Source organism: Gopherus flavomarginatus, chromosome 3 (genome assembly GCF_025201925.1).
Source record: "Gopherus flavomarginatus isolate rGopFla2 chromosome 3, rGopFla2.mat.asm, whole genome shotgun sequence".
NCBI lineage: Eukaryota > Metazoa > Chordata > Testudines > Testudinidae > Gopherus > Gopherus flavomarginatus.
The window spans coordinates 5,432,315-5,454,689 of record NC_066619.1 but is presented as its reverse complement, the minus strand read 5'-3'; the positions used below and the strand labels follow the sequence as shown (position 1 = coordinate 5,454,689).

At 48.1% G+C, this 22,375-nt stretch overlaps 1 protein-coding gene across 1 annotated transcript; it reads left to right on the top strand.

Moving 5' to 3' along the window:
- The first annotated feature begins 15,685 nt into the window (after positions 1-15,685).
- LOC127046492 (myogenesis-regulating glycosidase-like) lies at positions 15,686-18,225 on the top strand. Its single transcript, XM_050943579.1, has one exon. It carries the CDS (start codon positions 15,950-15,952, stop codon positions 18,044-18,046), a length of 2,097 nt encoding a protein of 698 aa, XP_050799536.1. The 5' UTR covers positions 15,686-15,949; the 3' UTR covers positions 18,047-18,225.
- The last annotated feature ends 4,150 nt before the right edge of the window (positions 18,226-22,375 follow it).

Below are 22,375 nucleotides of genomic sequence, written 5' to 3'. Positions count from 1 at the left end.
TAGGGTGACCAGACAGCAAGTGTGAAAAATTGGGACGGGGGTGGGAGGTGTTAGGAGCCTATATAAGAAAAAGACCCACAAATCGGGACTGTCCCTATAAAATTGGGACATCTGGTCACCCTATTCTCTGGACAGTTCAGCTGCCCTTGCTATCTGGAGACATTTCTCTAGTCTAGGGGTTAGACGGTTGAGAAAAACAGCTCTTTGCTGTCAGCTGGAATCATATGTCTCACAAATGATCTTGTTTTTAATTAGGGAATCTTTAGTAGCACCAAAGTTATATGTGGATGCCAGAGTTCTCAGCTCTGTAACATGAGTATCTACTCCCTGTCCTGCTTCTTGGGTTTAGGTAAAAAAACCCAAAGTGTTTCTCTACAGTCTCATTTTGTCTGGAGTCACAGTATTGATCACACTCCTTTATCTGCTGTTCCAATGTTTGGGGCATTAATCCTGGCAACAGTGTCTCACTCACTCCTCTCCTCCCTTCAAGTTCCATGCAGGTTGCTACTGCATGCTATGCAATTTTTCCTGTGCATCTTACTTGGGAATCAAATGTAACCTAGTGATCAAGGACAAAGGTTCTTGGCAATCCTGCTTACCCATGGGATCATGGGAGTTAGTATCACCAGAATGGATTATTTATCCCAGTCAAGTGCCGACGGGAATGGGATCACAGAGGAATGCCTTGTTAAAAGTCCACCACCAAACTAAAGGGACAATAGAAGCAAGTCCACGGTCTGCCCCGCCCATCAGTCCCGCTAAACTACATTTCCCAGAATGGGAGTACTTGTGGCACCTTAGAGACTAACAAATTTATTTCAGCATGAGCTTTCGTGAGCTACAGCTCACTTCTTCGGATGCATAGAATGGAACACACAGACAGGAGATATTTATACATACAGAGAACATGAAAAGGTGGAAGTATGCATACCAACAGGAAGAGTCTAATCAATTGAGATGAGCTATCGTCAGCAGGGGAAAAAACTTAAGAAGTGATAATTCAGATGACCCATAGAAGGTGTGAGGAGAACGTAACATAGGGAAATAGATTCAATTAGTGTAATGACCCAGCCATTCCCAGTCTCTGTTAAGGCCTGAGTTAATCGTGTCTAATTTGCATATTAATTCGAGTTCAGCAGTCTCTCTTTGGAGTCTGTTTTTGAAGTTTTTTTGTTGCAAAACTGCCACCTTCAAGTCTGTCACTGAGTGGTTAGAGAGGTTGAAGTGTTCTCCCACTGGTTTTTGAATGTTATGATTCCTGATGTTAGATTTGTGTCCATTTATTCTTTTGCGAAGAGACTGTCCGGTCTGGCAAATGTACATGGCAAAGGGGCATTGCTGGCACATGATGGCATATATCACGTTGGTAGATGTGCAGGTGAACGAACCCCTGATGGCGTGGCTGATGTGATTAGGTCCTATGATGGTGTCACTTGAATTGATATGTGGACAGAGCTGGCATCGGGCTTTGTTGCAAGGATAAGTTCCTGGGTTAGTGTTTATGTTGTATGGTGTGCGGCTGCTGGTGAGTATTTGTTTCAGGTTGGGAGGCTGTCTATAAGCGAGGAGTGGCCTGTCTCCCAGGATCTATGAGAGTGAGGGATCATCTTTAAGGATAGGTTGTAGATCTTTGATGATGCGCTGGAGAGGTTTTAGTTGGGGGCTGTAGGTGACGGCTAGTGGCGTTCTGTTATTTTCTTTTTTGGGCCTGTCCTGTAGTAGGTGGCTTCTGGGTACTCTTCTGGCTCTGTCAATCTGTTTTTTTACTTCAGCAGGTGGGTATTGTAGTTTTAAGAATGCTTAATAGAGATCTTGTAGGTGTTTATCTCTGTCTGAGGGATTGGAGCAAATACGGTTGTATCTTAGAGCTTGGCTGTAGACAATGTATGCCAACATCTTTATGGCTGACTTAGAACAACGCTTCCTTAGCTCTCGTTCCCTAACGCCCCTACTCTGCTTGCGCTACATTGATGACCTCTTCATCATCTGGACTCATGAAAAAGAAGCCCTCGAGGAATTCTACCGTGATTTTAACAATTTCCATCCCACCATCAACCTCGGCCTAGATCAAGCCACACAAGCGGTCCATTTCCTAGACACTACTGTGCTAATAAGCGATGGTCACATAAACACCACCCTATACTGGAAACCCACTGACAGATATACTTACCTACATGCCTCCAGCTTCCATCCAGGACACACCACACGATCCATTGTCTACAGCCAAGCTCTAAGATACAACTGTATTTGCTTCAATCCCTCAGACAGAGATAAACACCTACAACGCCTTAACAGAGACTAGGAATGGCTGGGTCATTACACCAATTGAATCTATTTCCCTATGTTACGTTCTCCTCACACCTTCTATGGTTCATCTTAATTATCACTTCTAAAGTTTTTTTGCCCTGCTGACAATAGCTCATCTCAATTGATTAGACTTTTCCTGTTGGTATGCATACTTCCACCTTTTCATGTTCTCTGTATGTATAAATGTCTCCTGTCTGTGTATTCCATTCTGTGCATCCGAAGAAGTGAGCTGTAGCTCACGAAAGCTCATGCTGAAATAAATTTGCTAGTCTCTAAGGTGCCACAAGCACTCCTGTTCTTTTTGTGGATACAGACTAACACAGCTGCTACTCTGAAATTTCCCAGAACGCCTCTGTCCTGGGTACAAGGACCTGGCTGTGACTGAACTACAAGCTCCTTTAAAGGGCCAGCAACACTTTGTAACCCACCATAAGGAAGGGCACAAACCCAGTCTTTTAACATTCCTTTGCGGGTCTTATTCGCAGCTGCTATAAAAGATCAAGTGCACTGAACTCTCTTGGAAAGCAGAAAACCTAGGGCTAAATCTCAGTCTCCACTGACTTCACTGGAGTTACAGCATCAATGGCAACAATCTATGAAGTCAAGGGAGTTGCATGAAGGATGACGTTGGCCCATTATGTATTTATTACAGACACTTCACAGGCCAGAACATAATAGAGGTCCACTAAATGTGCAGTCTCAGAGAGCCTAAGCTGGGGGGCAGAGGTAGATACACCGGAGGGTAGGGATAGGGTCCAGAATGACCTAGACAAATTAGAAGATTGGGCCAAAAGAAATCTGATGAGGTACAACAAGGACAAGTGCAGAGCCCTGCACTTAGGATGGAAGAATCCCATGCACTGCTACAGGCGGGGGACCAACTGGCTAAGCAGCAGTTCTGCAGAAAGGGACCTAGGGATTACAGTGGAAGAGAAGCTGGATATGAGTCAGCAGTGTGTCCTCGTTGCCAAGAAGGCTAACAGCATATTGGACTGAATTAGTAGGAGCATTGCCAGCAGATTGAGGGAAGTGATTATTCCCCTCTATTTGTCACTGGTGAGGCCACATCTGGAGTATTGCGTGCCATTTTGGTTCCCCCAGTACAGAAAGGATGTGGACAAATTGGAGAGAATCCAGTGGAGGGCAATGAAAATGATTAGAGGTTGGGCCACATGACTTACAAGGAGATACTGAGGGAAGTGGGGTTATTTAGTCTGCAGAAGAGAAGGGGCGGGGGCGGGATTTGATAGCAGCCTTCAGCTACATGAAGGGGGTTTCCAAAGAGGATGGAGCTCGGCTGTTCTCAGTGGTGGCAGATGACAGAACAAGAAGCAATGGTCTCAAGTTGCAGTGGGGGAGGTTTAGATTGGATATTAGGAAAATCTATTTCACTAGGAGGGTGATGAAGAACTGGAATGGGTTACCTGGGGAGGCAGTGGAATCGCCATTCGTAGAGGTTTTTAAGGCCTGGCTTGACAAAGCCCTGGTTGGGATGATTTAGTTGGTGTTGGTCTTGGTTTGAGCAGGGGATTGGACTAGATGACCTCCTGAGGTCTCTTCCAATGCTATTGTTCTGTGAGTCTGTGATGATGTACTACCTTTCAGCCAAGGCTCTCAAAGCATTTTTTATTCATTGTACCTTGCAACGCCCCTGTAAAGGAAACAGTTATTTTAAAACCCCTTTTAAAGATGGGAATATTGAGGCTCTGAGGGGTTAAGTGGTTTGCCCAAGGTAACACAGAGAATGAGTGGCAGGGCTGAGGATGGAACATAGGTATCCGTACTCCTGTGACTGTCGGTTTCAGCACCCTGGAGGGATGTTGTGCTGAGCATGAGGGACTCAGCAAGGGCAATCCTGTTCGGCTTGCTTGTGCAGTTGAATTTAGCTTTCAATACACAGCTGCTATTTTTCTTATTTTCCTCATATGTGTTCACTCTCATTCGGAAGCCTAACAATAACCACTGTATATAGGGTGAGGAGTCCTAGTCTCCCCCTCCCAGATCGCTGAGTCGCAGTCTCTCCCCCTCCCCACACCCAATCCCAGGTTTCTTGCCCAGCCAGTCCCAGTTCCCCCTCCCAGATCCTCGGTTGATCTGTCTCTCTCCTACTGTCCCCTCTGTCATCCAGTCCCAGTCTCTCTTTCCAGGCTCCTCGTACAATCTCAGTCTCTTACTCTCCATCCCTGGCTCCTTGTCCAGGTCCTTTTGCCCAGCCATTCCCAGTTCTCCCCGTATACCCTGGATCTTGGTCAGCTCTGTCTCTCCTCCCCTCTACACCTATTCCCCACTAGCTCCTTGTCCCCGTCTCCTGGTCCAGCCAGTCCCAGTGTTCCTCCTGCTCCATCTCCTCGTCTGATTTCAGGGTCCCGACACACACGCTGATGAACATTGTTTTTTGAATAAGCCATTCCGTGCAGTCTTGTTTCCCTCAATGCTGATTACTGGCTTGCATGGCTGAAGAGGTATCCAGACTGTCCAGGTGCTAGCGTGGCGCTGGCTACACATGTGGGCAGGTAACAATTCTTTTAGGAGTGAGATGTTTGGTTTCTTTTATGTGGTATCTCTAGAGAACTGGAACTGCTTGATTTCCCCTCTCCTCGCCACTTAATTATTGCCAAACCCAGGCCCTGATCCTGCAATCAGATCACGTCGTGGGATCCTTCTGTCTACACCGAGCCACATTCACAATTCAAAGTGAGATGGTGCCTGGAATTTTCCCCCCAGATTTCCCTTCATGTCTGTTCAGCCAGTCATTATCTGTAGCCCATTACACAAAACTATCCATTGGCCTCTACCACCCCAGGAAATATCTCCCAGGCCATGAGTATTCAATCAAATCACTTCAGAGTGGAAATGCTTGCCTCGTGCTGCCATCTACTGAATGTTAGAGAGACGGCAAAAATGGAACCTCGACAGCTTCAGCGCAGAATCATTAATTGTGGTGCCCTCGATCCAAGGTGAAACTGCCTACTGAAAAAGGACTGTAAGCTGTCTAAACTCCTACCTGCCTCATGGGGCCACAACCGTGGTACCCCTAACCCACCCAGCATATCGTCAATCTATCTAACTACACACTCAGCCCAGAAGAAAAGTCTGTCCTATCTCGGGGACTCTCTTTCTGCCCTGCCACCCCCACCAACATGATACAGTTCTGCGGCGATCTGGAAGCCTACTTTCGCTATCTTCTACTCAAAGAATACTTTCAGGACAACACTGAACAGTGCCCTGATACACAGGTACCCTCCCACCAACAGCACAAGAAGAAAAACTCCACATGGACTCCTCTTGAGGGTCGAAATGACAGTCTGGACCTATACATAGAATGCTTCCACTGACGTGCATAGGCAGAAATTGTGGAAAAACAACATTGCTTGCCTCATAACCTAAGTCGTGCAGAACGCAATGCCACCCACAGCCTCAGAAACCACCCTGACATTATCATCAAAGAGGCTGATAAAGGAGGTGCTGTTGTCATCATGAACAGGTCTGACTACCAAAAGGAGGCCGCCAGACAACTCTCCAATACCAAATTCTACAGGCCACTTCCCTCAGATCCCACTGAGGAATACACTAAGAAACTGCACCATCTACTCAGGACACTCCCTACACTAACACTGGAACAAATCAACATACCCTCAGAGCCCTGACCAGGGTTATTCTATCTACTACCTGAGATCCACAAACCCGGAAATCCTGGACGCCTCATCATCTCGGGCATTGGCACTCTCACTGAAGGACTGTCTGGATATGTGGACTCTCTACTCAGACCCTATGCCACCAGCACTCCCAGCTATCTCCGTGACACCATTGATTTCCTGAGGAAACTACAATGCATTGGTGACCTTCCAGAAAACACCATCCTAGCCACCATGGATGTAGAGGCTCTCTACACGAACATCCCACACACAGATGGAATACAAGCTGTCAGGAACAGTATCCCTGATGATGCCACAGCACAACTGGCTGCTGAGCTCTGTGCCTTTATCCTCACACACAACTATTTCAAATTTGATGACAATATATATCTCCAGATCAGTGGCACCGCTATGGGCACCTGCATGGCCCCACAATATGCCAACATTTTTATGGCTGACCTGGAACAACGCTTCCTCAGCTCTCGTCCACTTACACCCCTTCTCTACCTATGCTACATTGATGACATCTTCATCATCTGGACCCATGGGAAGGAGACTCTGGAAAAATTCCACCACGATTTCAACAGCTTCCACACCACCATCAACCTCAGCCTGGACCAATCTACACGGGAGGTCCACTTCCTAGACACCACTGTGCAAATAAGCGATGGTCACATTAACAACATCCTGTACCGAAAACCTACCAACCGCTATGCCTACCTTCATGCCTCCAGTTTCCATCCCGGGCACATCACACAATCCATTGTCTACAGCCAAGCACTGAGGTACAACCGCATCTGCTCTAACCCCTCAGACAGAGACCAACACCTACAAAATCTCCACCAAGCATTCTCAAAACTACAATACCCGCACGAGGAAATAAGGAAACAGATCAACAGAGCCAGATATGTACCCAGAAGCCTTCTACTGCAAGACAAACCCAAGAAAGAAACCAACAGGACTCCACTGGCCATCACATACAGTCCCCAGCTAAAACCCCTCCAATGCATCATCAGGAATCTACAACCCATCCTAGACAATGATCCCACACTTTCACAGGCCTTGGGTGGCAGGCCAGTCCTCGCCCACTGACAACCTGCCAACCTGAAGCATATTCTCACCAGTAACTGCACACTGCACCATAGAAACTCTAACCCAGGAACCAATCCATGCAACAAACCTCGATGCCAACTCTGCCCACATATCTACACCAGCGAAGCCGTTCTGATGGCTATTGAAATGACTGATTTATGGCATTTTTAATGGACCTAACCAGATCAGCCACACCATCACCGGTTCATTCACCTGCACCTCCACCAATGTAATATACGCCATCATATGCCAGCAATGCCCCTCTGCTATGTACATCGGCCAAACAGGACAGTCTCTACGGAAAAGGATAAATGGACACAAATCAGATATTAGGAATGGCAATATACAAAAACCTGTAGGAGAACACTTCAACCTCCCTGGCCACATCATAGCAGATCTTAAGGTGGCCATCCTGCAGCAAAAAAACTTCAGGACCAGACTTCAAAGAGAAACTGCTGAGCTTCAGTTCATCTGCAAATTTGACACCATCAGCTCAGGATTAAACAAAGACAGTGAATGGCTTGCCAACTACAAAACCAGTTGCTCCTCCCTTGGTTTTCACACCTCAGCTGCTAGAAGAGGGCCTCATCCTCCCTGATTGAACTAACCTCGTGATCTCTAGCCTGCTTCTTGCTTGCATATATATACCTGCCCCTGGAGATTTCCACTACATGCATCCGATGAAGTGGGTATTCAGCCACGAAAGCTCATGCTCCAAAACGTCTGTTAGTCTATAAGGTGCCACAGGACTCTTTGCTGCCTACTGTTGTGAGATGCTTACCGATGTCCAGAGCAGGCTATGGCCTTATGCAGGGCGACCCGATGTCCCAATTTTATCAGGACAGTCCCGATTTTTGGGTCTTTTTCTTATATAGGCTTCTATTACCTCCCACCCCCGTCCTGATTTTTCACATTTGCTGTCTGGTCACCCTAGCCTTATGGATGGATGTTTGTAAGGGCTGCCACAAGAATCCTAGGTTCTGGGATTTTCTCTGTATTTGCTGACTTTGTTTGCAGGACACACCAACTCAAAGCATCAGCAGATCCTGCTGGAACAACAGATGCAAACCCCAGAGACATATCTCTGCTGCTCCAATGATCAATATCACCACCACATGCCTTTCAAGATCCAGGGATCCCAGATGGGCCTGTCACAACATGTGGTGTACCTCATACTGGGCACTAAATGTAGATGAAACCAGACAATTGCTAAGCTCTCAAATGAATTCACCCAATACAATGATCAAAAACAACCACACATCAGCCATGGGCGAACACTTTTCACAAAGCGATCACTCCATAGCTGACCTCTCAGTCCTCGTCCTCACAGGAAACCTGCACAACAACTTCAAAAGATGAGCCCGGGAATTTCAATTCATAACTCTGCTGGACACTAAAAACCACAGACTCAACAGGGACACTGGTTTTACGGCTCATTACAGCAAATAATGGTTTCAGTCTAAGTATCCACATCACAAATGGCCATTTGCACCTGGCTGAGAGTCTGGGCAGAGAGGCCAAGGACGGCATGGTCCAGGGAGCCTGAATTCCCATTTCCCCTCTGGGTATAGCAGCAATCACTGCAAGGCAGCAGTGAAGCACATTGGTAGGGAGGTAGTGGAAGTGTGCACTGCCACTGCCCATTTATCCCTGTTCCGGACAGTCATAGGTATGAATCTCTAATGCTGTTGATCAGGCACATGTCTCCAGCACTGAGTTTTCTTAGAGAAGTCTGAGAGGAACAAGAGATTTCACAGTGTTCTGGTAGGAAAGGAACAGCTCCTTTAAAGACAACCCTGCTACTCAGTAGCTGCATGGCGACACTGCAGGGAATGGTTAGTTAATGCTCACACACTGCTTTGAAATGGCAGAGCTCTCCATAAGTGCTACATATTGTTATTGACAGAGAAGCAGGCATCCTTATTCTCCATCCTTATAGATCATAGAGAGTCCTTGAGAATGTCACTGCACCATCTGTATCCACCCTATGATATATCTCTTGTTCAGGTGATGCACGTGATCTTTGTAGCGTGGAAGCATCCCTTGTGATAAACTTGGCATTTCCCTCTATCCATGGTGATCGCCGATACCTATTTTATCCTGTCAGCGATACACACAGGAAAGAGACTGGTGAAGAAACATGCTTCCAAATCCCTTCAATAATAAATCCTGTAACATGAAGTTACGTGCCAGCCATAGCTACCCGATATGCCAGACCGCTGTGGAAAAGTATATATGCTTTCGGCCATACTTTATATTAAGGTTCCATCTAGCACTAGTTGATAAATGGCTAACACATGATTACTAGCTGTTTTAATAAATGGCAAATTAATTGTTATAGAGTCCAACAGTTTTCTTATAGCCATCTATAGCACCTCCTAGTGGAATGTTTCCATCTATCCAGTCAGCACTCGGTACCTAATCTGGTTATGAAGAAGCCTGAAAGATCCAGGCCGGCCTGTGATCCCAGAAGTTTGTTGCTTTGGATACCTCCCAACTGGAAGGCAGACTACAACCCACCAAACGTATTTCACTTGCGCCAAGTAGCCATCAGAGCAACTGCCTGTTTGGTCATGGCTAGCCGGGGTCGGACTGGAACCAGTGGCCTCTCACCATCACCATTCTTTAACTGGTTAAGGTTTGTAAGGCCCTTTGGGATTCTGAATGGAAGGGTGCATGCATAGTTGGTACTGACGCTGCTGCTGTCCCAGCCTGTTGGTTTGAAAGGTACCAAGTCTGTGCTCTGCGCTTCATTGCCCCAACCCCCATCACCTTTATGCAGAGCCCCTGAAGCACTCGCCCCTTCGGCATGGATGAGACCAACTCGCCAGCTTCAGCATCTCTCCTTCTCCCCTTCACCCTCCTACCTCTACTGCCCTGGAACTGGATGATGGATTCCGGCAGCTGCTGCAAAAATCTGCCAGCCAACCGAGATGTCCCACCCATGACACCAGGACAGCAGCAGCTCGGAGAGCGCTGGCGTCCGGAACCCCGCTGACAGATGGACACAGCTGCTGCGGGGAGATCGTCAGGGCTGTCACATGCCATAGTTGGTGCTGTCAGGGTGGAGGAGGGATGGACCCATTTTCTGTCCCCAGCAGAGCTTTCCAGCAGCCGCCCCACTCCCCCCGCCCCTTTCCCTGCTGGCATAGAAAGCCTTTCAGAAGGCTTCAAGGACACAGAAATAGGGCAAATTGCAAACTCCCTGGGCTGAGGCTGCTTTTTCCAATGCCAGTCCTAAAGAACAAAAGCCCATCAGGAGAACTCAGGTTTGAGGGTGGAGGATGGCGCTAGGCAGACTCGCAGCACAGACATTTCTCATGCAAAATCAGGAGAACCAGTGACTCCGTTCATATCAATGAAGTTGCACCTGGCAAATCAGGCACACTGTCTCTTTTTCTCTACTCCCCTGCCCGCTTCTCCCTCTTGCCTTCCACCTTCCTCCTTTTCCAAGAGATCCTGCTGCTGGTTCGAGAACCTCTCCCGCTACAGCTCCCACCATCGCCTTGATGACTAAATTGTGCTACTGAGAACTGCAGGGGGCAGTGTGGAGCCATATGTGGCAGGCGCTTCTGTGACATTGTGCCCCAGGGAGAATGGGGCCTGCTGCCCCAAGGAGGCTGTGCCTTGCCCCTTGCCCCCACCAGGAGGGAGGGCACCGTAAGGCTGGGGTGTGAGAAGAGATGATTGAAAAGTGGAAGGGAAAAAATATAATTGAAAATTGTGAAACATTTGTTTGTTCCGCAGGTTTTGAAAGGAGGACAAGTTTTCACTCAAAGTTTTATTGAAAACTAGTTTAAAAATTTTTTCATTTTGCCCCTTTTTCCTTTCTGCCTCCCATTTCTCACCCCTTTTCCACTTTGCCACCAAAAACGGGGGGAAAGTGCTTTTTTAAAAAAAAGATGAACTGAAAAAATAAAAAATAAAAAAACTATTTTTTTGTTTAGTTTTCCTGTTTCAGTGGGGGAAAAAATAGAAACTTTTCTGGGGAAAAAAATCCAAAACATTTTCATAAAAATTTCCAGTTTTGGAATTTTTTCAACAGCAAAACAGAAGCACTAGTCTCAAGGAAGTTGGAAGGGGAGGAGTGTTGATGGGTTTTGTCTTTCCTATTGTCCAGGCCCAGGCACGCTGTCCCCCACTTGCTCTGATTGGTGCTAAAACTCCTGAGCCTGTGGGTTTATTTCCTGCTCTCCATTTTCTCTTGTTTATTACTTTCAACGTATAGAAAATGCATAGCCTGTAAACTCTTTGGAGCAGGGCCTCTTTTGTTACTTGTATTTGTGCAGCACCAACAGGGTGACCAGACAGCAAATGTGAAAAATCAGGACAAGGGGTGAGGGGTAATAGGAGCCCATATAAGAAAAAGACCCCAAAATTGGGACTGTCCCTATAAAATTGGGACATCTGGTCACCCTGAGCACCGAGAACAATGGGGGTGCTGGACTATGACTAGAGCTCTTGGATGCTACTGGAATACAACTCACTCACTCACCATTTCCAGCTACCTCCAGGGCCACGTCAGTTAGACAGAAGAAATTATTTTTTTCCCAGTGCTGATCTTTTTTCATTTCAGGCCTCAGGGCAGCAAAGCCAAGGCTGTACAAAGATCAGCCAACATATCTTTTCTTTGCTGAGATCTTATTAAAGCCACAGCAGATCATTTAGGTCGCTTGGAAGCCGTTCTGATGGCTATTGAAATGACTGATTTATGGCATTTTTAATGGACCTTCAAGAATCTTAGTATTACTCTGCTGAGCTGCTGATGTCAGTAAGAACAATGGAAAAACACTTTGAGACACTTGTTGCGTAGCTAAGATGGTCAAGCTAGGAAAGTACAATTTAGATGGGGCTACTATAAGGTGGGTGCATAACTGGCTGGATAACCGTACTCAGAGAGTAGTTGTTAATGGCTCCCAATCCTGCTGGAAAGGTATAACAAGTGGGGTTCCGCAGGGGTCTGTTTTGGGACCGGTTCTCTTCAATATCTTCATCAACGATTTAGACGTTGGCATAGAAAGTACGCTTATTAAGTTTGCGGATGATACCAAACTGGGAGGGATTGCAACTGCTTTGGAGGACAGGGTCAAAATTCAAAATGATCTGGACAAATTGGAGAAATGGTCTGAGGTAAACAGGCTGAAGTTCAATAAAGATAAATGCAAAGTGCTCCACTTAGGAAGGAACAATCAGTTTCACACATACAGAATGGGAAGAGACTGTCTAGGAAGGAGTATGGCAGAAAGAGATCTAGGGGTCATAGTAGACCACAAGCTTAATATGAGTCAACAGTGTGATACTGTTGCAAAAAAAGCAAACATGATTCTGGGATGCATTAACAGGTGTGTTGTAAACAAGACACAAGAAGTCATTCTTCCGCTTTACTCTGCACTGGTCAGGCCTCAGCTGGAGTATTGTGTCCAGTTCTGGGCACCGCATTTCAAGAAAGATGTGGAAAAATTGGAGAGGGTCCAGAGAAGAGCAACAAGAATGATTAAAGGTCTTGAGAACATGACCTATGAAGGAAGGCTGAAGGAATTGGGTTTGTTTAGTTTGGAAAAGAGAAGACTGAGAGGGGACATGATAGCAGTTTTCAGGTATCTAAAAGGGTGTCATCAGGAGGAGGGAAAAAACTTGTTCACCTTAGCCTCCAATGATAGAACAAGAAGCAATGGGCTTAAACTGCAGCAAGGGAGATTTAGATTGGACATTAGGAAAAAGTTCCTAACTGTCAGGGTAGTTAAACACTGGAATAGATTGCCTAGGGAAGTTGTGGAATCTCCATCTCTGGAGATATTTAAGAGTAGGTTAGATAAATGGCTATTAGGGATGGTCTAGACAATATTTGGTCCTGCCATGAGGGCAGGGGACTGGACTCGATGACCTCTCGAGGTCCCTTCCAGTCCTGGAGTCTATGAGTCTATGAGTCTTTTCCCACTGTCACCCACAAGATGTTTCTGAGGACTTGCATCTTAACCAGACCTTCACAAACTGTGCTGATAGGTCTTGTTGGAAGCCTTGTTTTGTTTTGTTCCTTTATTGAGAAATTTGACAAAACATTTAAAAACCGATAGATAGATCTGATTTCTAAAACTCATTTGTTTTTACACAGATTAGTGAAAGTTAACCACTCAGGCTCAGATCCTCAAAGGTGTTTAGGTTCCTAACTCCCACTGTTTTCACAGATCCTCTCACCTGACTGAGAGAATTCCACCAGAGCAAAATAAGGGTGTGGGTTGATGGTCAGAGTGCTGGACTGGGATTTAGGAAACCTGGGGTCTATTCCTATCCAACCTGCACTGCAGTGACCAGCCGGGTGTCCTTTGCTAAGTCCCTTCCCTTCTCTGTGCCTCACTGAGTATGTCTACACCAGGGGTCGGCAACCTTTCAGACGTGCTGTGCCGAGTCTTCAGTTATTCACTCTAATTTAAGGTTCCGCATGCCAGTAATACATTTTAACATTTTTAGAAGGTCTCTTTCTATAAGTCTATAATATATAACTAAACTATTGTTGTATGTAAAGTAAATAAGGTTTTTAAAAAATGTGTAAGAAGCTTCATTTAAAATTAACTTAAAATGCAGAGTCCCCTGGACTGGTGGCCAGGACCTGGGCACGTGAATGCCACTGAAAATCAGCTCGTGTGCCGCCTTTGGCACGCGTGCCATAGGTTGCCTACCCCCTGGTCTACACTGCAATTAGACCCCCGCTGCTGGCCCGCCCCAGTTGACTTGAGCTTGCAGGCTCAAGCTAAGGGTCTGTTTAATTATGGTGTAGACATCTGGGCTTGGGAATCACGTTTAGTCTTGAGAAAGAACAGTGAGAGAAGACCTCACAGTCTTCAAATATGTTGAGGGCTGTTATAAAGAGATCAATTGTTCTCCGTGTCCACTGAAGGCAGGAAAAAAAGGAATGGGCTTAATCTGCAGCAAGGGAGATGTAGGGTCCATATTAGGAAATCTTTCCAACTCTAAGGATAGCTAAACTCTGGATCAGGCTTCCAAGGGAGGTTGTGGAATCTCCGGCATTGGAGGTTTTTAAGAACTGGTTGGACAAAACCCTGTCAGGGTTGGTCTAGGCCAGGGTTTCTCAACCCGTGGATCGGGACCCAAAATTGGGTATCCAGAATGGTTCAAAGGGTTACATGGCAGCTCCCGTGGCTCCTGTCTCATGGGAGTGGCTGGGCTCGCCCCTCTGCTCCAGGCACTGCAACCTCTGGGGTCCCAGCGCTACTCAGGTTTACCCTAGGTGTCATGACGACGGGAGTCTCGGTAGGCCAAATTTGAGTGAGTGGCCGTGCATCCCCGTTAGCCAGGTCACAACTCCACTCACAAAATGTGGTCCAGTCAGGGCATGTGTACCCAAACCTGAGGGGCACTGCAGCCCTGGAGGTTGCAATGCCCGGAGTGGAGAGCCAAGCCCAGCCAGCCCCACAGCACAGAAGCTGCAGGAGCCGCCACTCACTGTGGGGTGAGTGCCGTGCAGGATCCAACCCCTGCGGGAGACAGGATCCGACCCAAACCACCCAAGACCCTCCACCGCCAGACTAGTTACTGGATTGTGAAAGGCCATAAACATTTACAAATGGGTCCTGAGCCCAAAAAGATCGAGAACCACTGGTTTAGGTTTACTTGGTCCTGTCTCAGTGCAGGGGGCAGGCCTAGATGACCTCTCAGGGGCCCTTCCAGCCCGACATTTCTATGATGAACACGTTCCTTCTATTATGGCAATCCCAGCTAAATACCCAAGTACTCTTTCCCCAGAAATCTTCCCTCCCACACTGCTCTCCTTCAAGGTTTCTGTTAAACTCTCTTTCTGCTGACAATGGGACGCACACTCCCCTCTACCCCTGTGAGACTGAACCTTTTCTCACTTACCCTGGTGTAAAGTGAGAGCCACTTCCCTGCAGCTAGTGGAGTTGTGCTAGTGTGGAGGAGTGGAGCCCTGCCTCCAGCACAGACGGAGAAGGAGATGCTCGCTGGTGCTGATAGAACCATATGTGGATGAATGTTCTGGCGTCACCTACAATTCAGCCAATCAGCAAAGTGAATCTGCCCTCGGCGAACCCTCAGACGGATGGACCTGACCTGTTTGTGTCCCACAACCAACCTGCTTAAGTGCTTTGCTGAATCAGGGCCTACACAATGAGGCTATAAATAGCTCTCTTGCGGGACCTTGCTCCTTCCTATTTTAGCAGCTTAATGGCACTCAGGGAGCAATGTGCAGACAGACAATTAACTTCAATGCCATTGGGCGGCTGTGATTACCAGGTCCCCTCAGAAATGATGCATCACTTCTTTGTAACTGGTCCAGGGAAGTGGATGCCCAGCTGCCAGCATGCTCACATTTACTACAGCAGGGTGGGGAAAATACACCCAGGAATCTACTTGACCAAAAGACAAGAAGCCCGAGATCATTGTGGAGCTGCCAGCCTGCAGTCTCTGCTACCTACCCATGTTTCTCCATAGAGCCCTGTCTGCTTCTCCCCGGCCCCCTAGCTTTGTCTCCTCCCCTCCTCCCAGCCTGGGTGAGCTGAGCCACATTGCAGCCAAGAGCTCACGGGAACCTTGGCATACCCACGGCTGAGAGAGTGGTATTATAATAACCCTCGCTCAGCTGCCAGGGAACGGAATGTACCAGACTGGAGCAGAGCTGCAAGTGAAAGCAGCACGGACAGGGAGTCTTCACCGGAGCTACAACAGGGATGATTTGGTCCATTAGCTGGATTCATTTAGTTGATGATTGTAACGTTTCACCCCCGTGCTGTGTCAGGGATCAGTGCCGCAGGACTGAATGGGTTTGGAGGGGATACCACGACTGACTGATTCTCCTGTTCGTATTTCTCCTTGATGAGCCAGAGGAGAACAACACAGTAAGAAACAAAGCTCCTGGGCACACGGTTTGGCTTCAGGGGCTCATGGAAAATCAGCCCTTTCATCGTTTAAGAAAGAACAGGCACTCTGAAAAGGGGAATGCCATGGGAACACACATACCTGACAGCTTCACCCCGGGGAAGCCAAAGCCATCCAAGGAGCTGAAGCCAATGATCGGTGCAGTCATCGTCGGGCTGATCTTGTTCATTGCGGCGGTGGTGGCTTGGTGCTACTACACGGCGTCTCTCAGGAAGGCGGAGCAGCTAAAGACGGAATTGATGGACCTGAGGAAGGATGGGTTCATCATCAAAAACAACAATGGGGAGGTGGTCTTCAGACTGGCCTTCCAGTCGGGCACCCTCGACCTGGAGTCCTGCTCGAAAGAAGGGGATATTTTAACCTGCACCAGGTCGGACAGAGGGAAGCTGAATTTCTTCATTCAGACAGTCAAGCCCAAGGACACGGTGATGTGCTACCGTGTCCGCTGGGAGGAGTTTGTGGTGGACACGGTGGTCGAGCACACCATGTTTTGGGAGGACGCTCACTGGTACGGGGGCTGTGAAATGAGCATCCAGCACTGGCCAATCAGACTCCCAGGGTACCAGGAGCCCATGCCATTTGTGACGAGCGATGTGTATTCCTTCAGGGGCAGCTTTGGAGGCATCTTGGAAAGGTACTGGCTGTCCTCGAAAGCGGCGGCTATAAAGATTAACGACTCGGTGCCCTTCCACCTGGGGTTTAACGCCAGTGAACGGTCGCTCTTCTTTCAAGCCAGGTATAAGGATTCTCCCTACAAACCTCCCCTTGGGCAGCAGCCTTTCCCGGAGCTGAGCTACCATGTCTGCATCGGCTCAGATGTGACCTCCATTCACAAATACATGGTACGCAGGTACTTTAACAAGCCTTCTAAGATCCCAGCAGAAAACGCCTTCCGGTACCCCATCTGGTCTACATGGGCTCTGTACAAAAAAGATATTGACCAGGATAAGCTGTTGCATTTTGCAGAAAAGATTAAAAAGTACCGGTTTAATTGCAGCCATATTGAAATCGACGACACCTACACACAAACTTATGGCGATTTCGACTTTGATCCGGTAAAGTTCCCTAATGTGACCAAAATGTTCAAAACGCTGAAAAAAGAGGGATTTAAAGTTACCCTGTGGACGCATCCCTTTATAAACTACAATTCTTCCAATTTTGGAGTGGGGATAGAGCGGCAGCTCTTTATCAAGGAGCTGACAGGGAAACTCCCCGCGATGGTGAAGTGGTGGAACGGCATTGGCGCCATATTGGATTTTACCAATCCCACAGCCAGGGAGTGGTTTCAGAGCCACCTGAAACAACTGCGATCCAAGTACAACGTTGCATCCTTTAAATTTGATGCTGGTGAGGTGAGCTACCTTCCAAAGCAGTTCAGCACCTTCAGGCCCTTGTCGGATCCCAGCGTCTGGTCCAGACGGTACACGGAAATGGCCATTCCATTCTACGAGCTCGCTGAAGTCAGGGTCGGCTACCAGTCTCAAAACATCTCGTGCTTCTTCCGTATCATCGACCGCGACTCGGTTTGGGGATATGAACTTGGCCTCAAGTCCCTGATCCCTACCGTGCTCACCATTAGCATGCTGGGATACCCTTTCATACTACCTGACATGATTGGAGGAAACTTTCTGCCGAACAAGACAGAAGGTGCTGTTGCAATCCCAGACCAGGAGCTGTACATCCGCTGGCTGGAGCTTTCAGCCTTCATGCCCTCCATGCAGTTCTCCATACCCCCCTGGCTCTATGACAAGGAAGTGATTGAGATTGCACAGAAGTTCACAGAGCTGCATGAGTCCCTGGTTGCCCCTCTGCTGTTGGAGCTGGCTGGAAAGGTCACTGACACGGGAGACCCTATCATACGGCCCATCTGGTGGATTTCTCCCAGGGATGAATTCGCTCACAAGATTGACTCCCAGTTCCTCATTGGGGATACCCTCATGGTGGCCCCTGTCCTGGAGCTGGGCAAGCAAGAGCGAGATGTGTACCTCCCGGCCGGCAAATGGCGCAGTTACAAAGGGGAGCTGTTTGAGAAGACCCCAGTTCTGTTAACAGACTATCCTGTTGACTTGGACGAAGTTGCTTATTTCTTTTGGGTATCATAACAAATGTAGCCATCAGTTTTAAGTTTTGTGAATGGGTGATGGATTGAAAAAACTAGGTAGCTTTGAGTTCCAGAGATAAACATGCCTCTCTGTGACGTTCTAAATAATAATCATGATTCCAATTGCACAGAACCATTTTTGTGTGTTAATAAACAGAACAATTAAAATAGCTTTGTATATATTTCAGCCTTTAAAAGGTCCAGTTGCAAAGCTTAATGTCTTGGCTGTGGTATTATTTATAGATACAACATGTAAAGAAACACAGTGTCTACTAGAGTTTTTTCCCCAGGCCTATATGACATTGATGCTCTTTTATTAAAGGGTACATTAGACGGCTTCCTTTATTCCACACTGACTCTGTTGATCCCATATCTTTATTTTATTTAAAAATTGCTTTGTCATTGGCTGAGAAATTGCCCAGAGCAGCGTAGTCCTTTAAAAGTGAACCAGTGATACTCCTGCAGAGACTGAGGCCTTCAAATTCTTGCCACCACCACATGTGATGGTGTTGGATGCAGCAGCAAAGGGTGATCACAATCTGCTGCAGACTGATTTATCAGAACAAGCAAAAATTAATGTTGGCGCTCAGTAACATTGTGGCAATAATTTCCCTCCACTGGGAAATATTAGTGACTATTATAGATAGTACAACTAAGCTAGCATACCTTTGGCCACAATTCAGCAATGCACTTAAGCACATGCTTAAATCTCATTGACTTCAAAGATTAAATCCCTAAGCCTTGCTTAAATACTTTGTGGAATAGGAGCTTTTACTATTATGGGATAGCGTACTGGATTGGAACTCAGGAGACCGAGATTCTATTCCTGGGCGAGCCATTGTCCTGCTGGGTGATCCTGACAAGTCACTTCTCTTCCTTTTGCCTCAGGTTCTCCATCTGTAAAAGGAGGATAATGATCAGGACTCCTAAGAGCCAGGAATTATTATTATTAAAAAGTACCACCCCCCTTTCCTATAACTTTGGCAATACTCATTTAACTACCTTTCCATTCACCACTGAGAATATCCTACAAGAAACAACCAGACCACATCCCCCCATCTACCAAGCCCCATGGTTTGGCTCTGCGAGTAGCAGTAGGCCAAGCATTTCTTAGAAGATCTGTCTCCAGCAACTACGGAGCTTCTCACCTGTCCTCCCCGCACTTAATCCAGTTTAGTGAGTCAGTTTTACTAAGGTGCTTTGTAAGCAGGACTTCCCTGGAGTCCATTTAGTTCTGCTACCTCCTTTTACAATAGCTGGTTCATGCAGCAAAGTCTTCCATCTACAACAGAGGTCGGTAAGCTCTGGCACATGGCTTGCCAGGGTAAGCACCCTGGCGGGGTAGGCCAGTTTGTTTACCTGCTGCGTTGGCAGGGTCGGCTGACTGCAGCTCCCACTGGCCGCGGTTCACCGTCCCAGGTCAATGGGGGTGGCAGGAAGCCGCAGCCAGCATATCCCTTGGCCTGCACCGCTTCCCACAGCCACCATTGGCCTGGGACGGTGAACCGAGGCCAGTGGGAGTCACGATCGGCCGAACCTGCCGACGCAGCAGGTAAACAAACTGGCCCGGCCCACCAGGGTGCTTATCCTGGCGAGCCGCTTGCCAGAGATTGCCGACCCCTGATCTACAACATCTCTCACCTAAGCTGCCATAGGAGGGGAGTCAAGAACCTTAGAACCCATCAGCAAAGCCCTGCTTGCTTAGAAATCTATTTCTTACTACAAGGCTAAAAGCTCTATCCACTCTCCCAGCCTCTCTGGGAGGTGTCTACCCCCCCAAATCCAAGTTTACGTGTAGTTCTGGTGAGCTCCCAAATTAGTGTCACTTTGGGGGTAGGTAGCCTGGGCAGATAAAGCTTTGCATGGCAGCACTTTTCCCTTGTCACCACCAGAGAGAGTAGAGAGCTCTTTCTCCTTTGGAGCTTCTGCCCATAAGGTTTACACATACAATGTACGCAGGCATTGGTTACATTGATACACTCACAGGGTAATGCCCCTTTTCTGTTTTACGCTTCAGTTTTGTTATTCCTGAAAAAATAGTAAGTAGAATTTCTTGTTACAAAAGTGATGCAGATTTTTGAACTCACAAGGTAAACAAACAGCAGGATCTATCTATGGTACCTATCTGGCCCTCTCACCACAGTGTCTGAGCACCTCACAATCTTTAGTGTATTCAGCCTCACACATCCCCCAGACTGTGAGACAAGGCAGGGCTATTATCAGTCACACAAGGAGAGGAAGGATGGGCTTGGTGGATGGGGCATTAGCTAGGGGCTTGGAAGATCTTGGTTTGATTCCCTGTTCCGTCACAGAGCCCCTGAGTGACCTTGGGCAAGTCCCTTAATCACTCTGTGCCTCAGTTTCCCCCCATAAAACGGGGACAGTAGCACAGGCCTTCCTCATGGGGCAGGGCACTGTTTGTGAATAAATGCATTACAGGTTGCAAGGTGATGGTGGCCATATAAATCCCACAGATGGATTAATTCCAGACTATCTAAGCTGGGTGTCCCACAGTCCAGGTGAGCACTCTAACCAGTGAGCAAGAGTTCCTCTCATAACAAAAGATGAAGCGCACAGCCAGAGGTGAAAGTAAGCTGGTCCAGTACAGCGTACCAGAAAGAGCTGGTGTGCTGTGCCCGACCAGAGCGACTTCCCCAGGCTGGTGATTTAAAGGGTGCGGGGCTCCCCGCAGCAGCCTGAGTCCTGGGCCCTTTAAATTGCAGCCTGAGCCCCGCTGCCGTAGCCCTGGGATAGCGGCGGCACGGCTCCGTCAGTGATTTAAAGGGCCTGAGTATGTAAAGGACCCGCCTCTTCCGGCTGAGGCCACGCCCCCTGCCCTGGACTCCGGCGTACCGGTAAGTCCTTTAAATTACTTCCACCCTTGTGCACAGCCCTTTTCCTGTGTGATTCCCCAGTCATGTGGGCCACACAGCACTGGTGGTTGGAAAAGGAGCACAGCTGGTGAAATGAGCTCTGGGCTTTCAAGCAGCAGCACCTGGTGCCTCTGTGAGGGTGAACACACCTCCCCAGTCTCACACAGGCAGGACCTAGTTAGTGAGGACACCCTATCGGGCAGCTCTGCACTGCCTGCCATAAGGTCAAATAAACCGCTGGGTGATGCCTCCTGCAACCTGCCCACTCCTTGCAAAAACCTAGAACATGAACCCATCCCCCTGTCACTGTCCCAACCCCATTCCAGCCTCTCTATCTCCTCTCTATGCGGCTCTCATTGACCCGGGAGAAATTCTGCCACTCTCAAGGGCTGTTGGTCTGTCCACGCCTCTTGATGGTGTCTTAGCCCAGCGACTGGCTTTTGAAGTGTGAGCAGCAGGCCTCATAGCCGCTGGAGGGCTGCTGTCTGACCCCTAGCCTCCTGGCTTAGTGATGCCTGGACCAGGATGAGCCTGGTCAGTGGGGCAGCGCCTTGTGCATCGCTGCCAACTTCTGCAGCTGGTGGTGGGATTTGGGCTGGGTCTGGAGTCTTGTCTCTCAGTGACATGGGAGAGTTGGAGCTCTCTGATTGGTTATCTAACCCAGCTGCTATCTCTCCCTGCACCCCCTGCCCAAAGCCATGCATTCTCATGGAGGATACTAGGGAGGAGGCAGCTAGAGAGCCCAACAGCTGTTATGCCCCCTCCTTTGGCTCTCCTCCTGTGAGCAATGGGGACAGGATGGCAACCCTACTCCCCGCCTTGCAGCACTCAGCCTGGGAATGGCTAGTGGGGATGAAAAGCCTTTGGAGCGGTCCCCTGAGCCGGGAAGGGGCAGAGGAGACCCCACTGCAACCCTGCCAGGCCTGTGGGGGTGGGGTGAAGAACCCCAGGAGGACCAGAGGTGAGGCTGGGAAAGGTGCAACTGATGGGGAGGCTGGGGGTGCTGAACTGATGTGGGGGCAGAATGATGAGGCGGCTGGGTGAGGGCTGCGGGGGGCAGCACTGATGTGGGAACTAGGGGACAGGATTGACTGGGGGCAGAATTAATTGCTGAGCAGGGGATAGGCGGATGTAGACACTAATTCACACACACACACACATACATTCAAAAATCAAAGGACAGGCCAAAAACCATAATAATATCTTTTTTTTTTAATCATATGATTTTTGGAGCCAAGCTCATTATTTTGGCAGAATCTGACTCATGATTTTTGCTCTCTTGAGGGTGGCATTACTGCAATTCTGAACTATAGTTTGCCTCACCTCTCCTCTAGAGCAGTCTCCTAAATCAAATCACCCCTTTGGACTGCCCACCACTCTGGCACCTTGGCCGTGCGTAGCTGTCACCTTGGAGGTTGTCACGGAGTCACCGGGCGATGCTCTGGAACTGCTCCCCA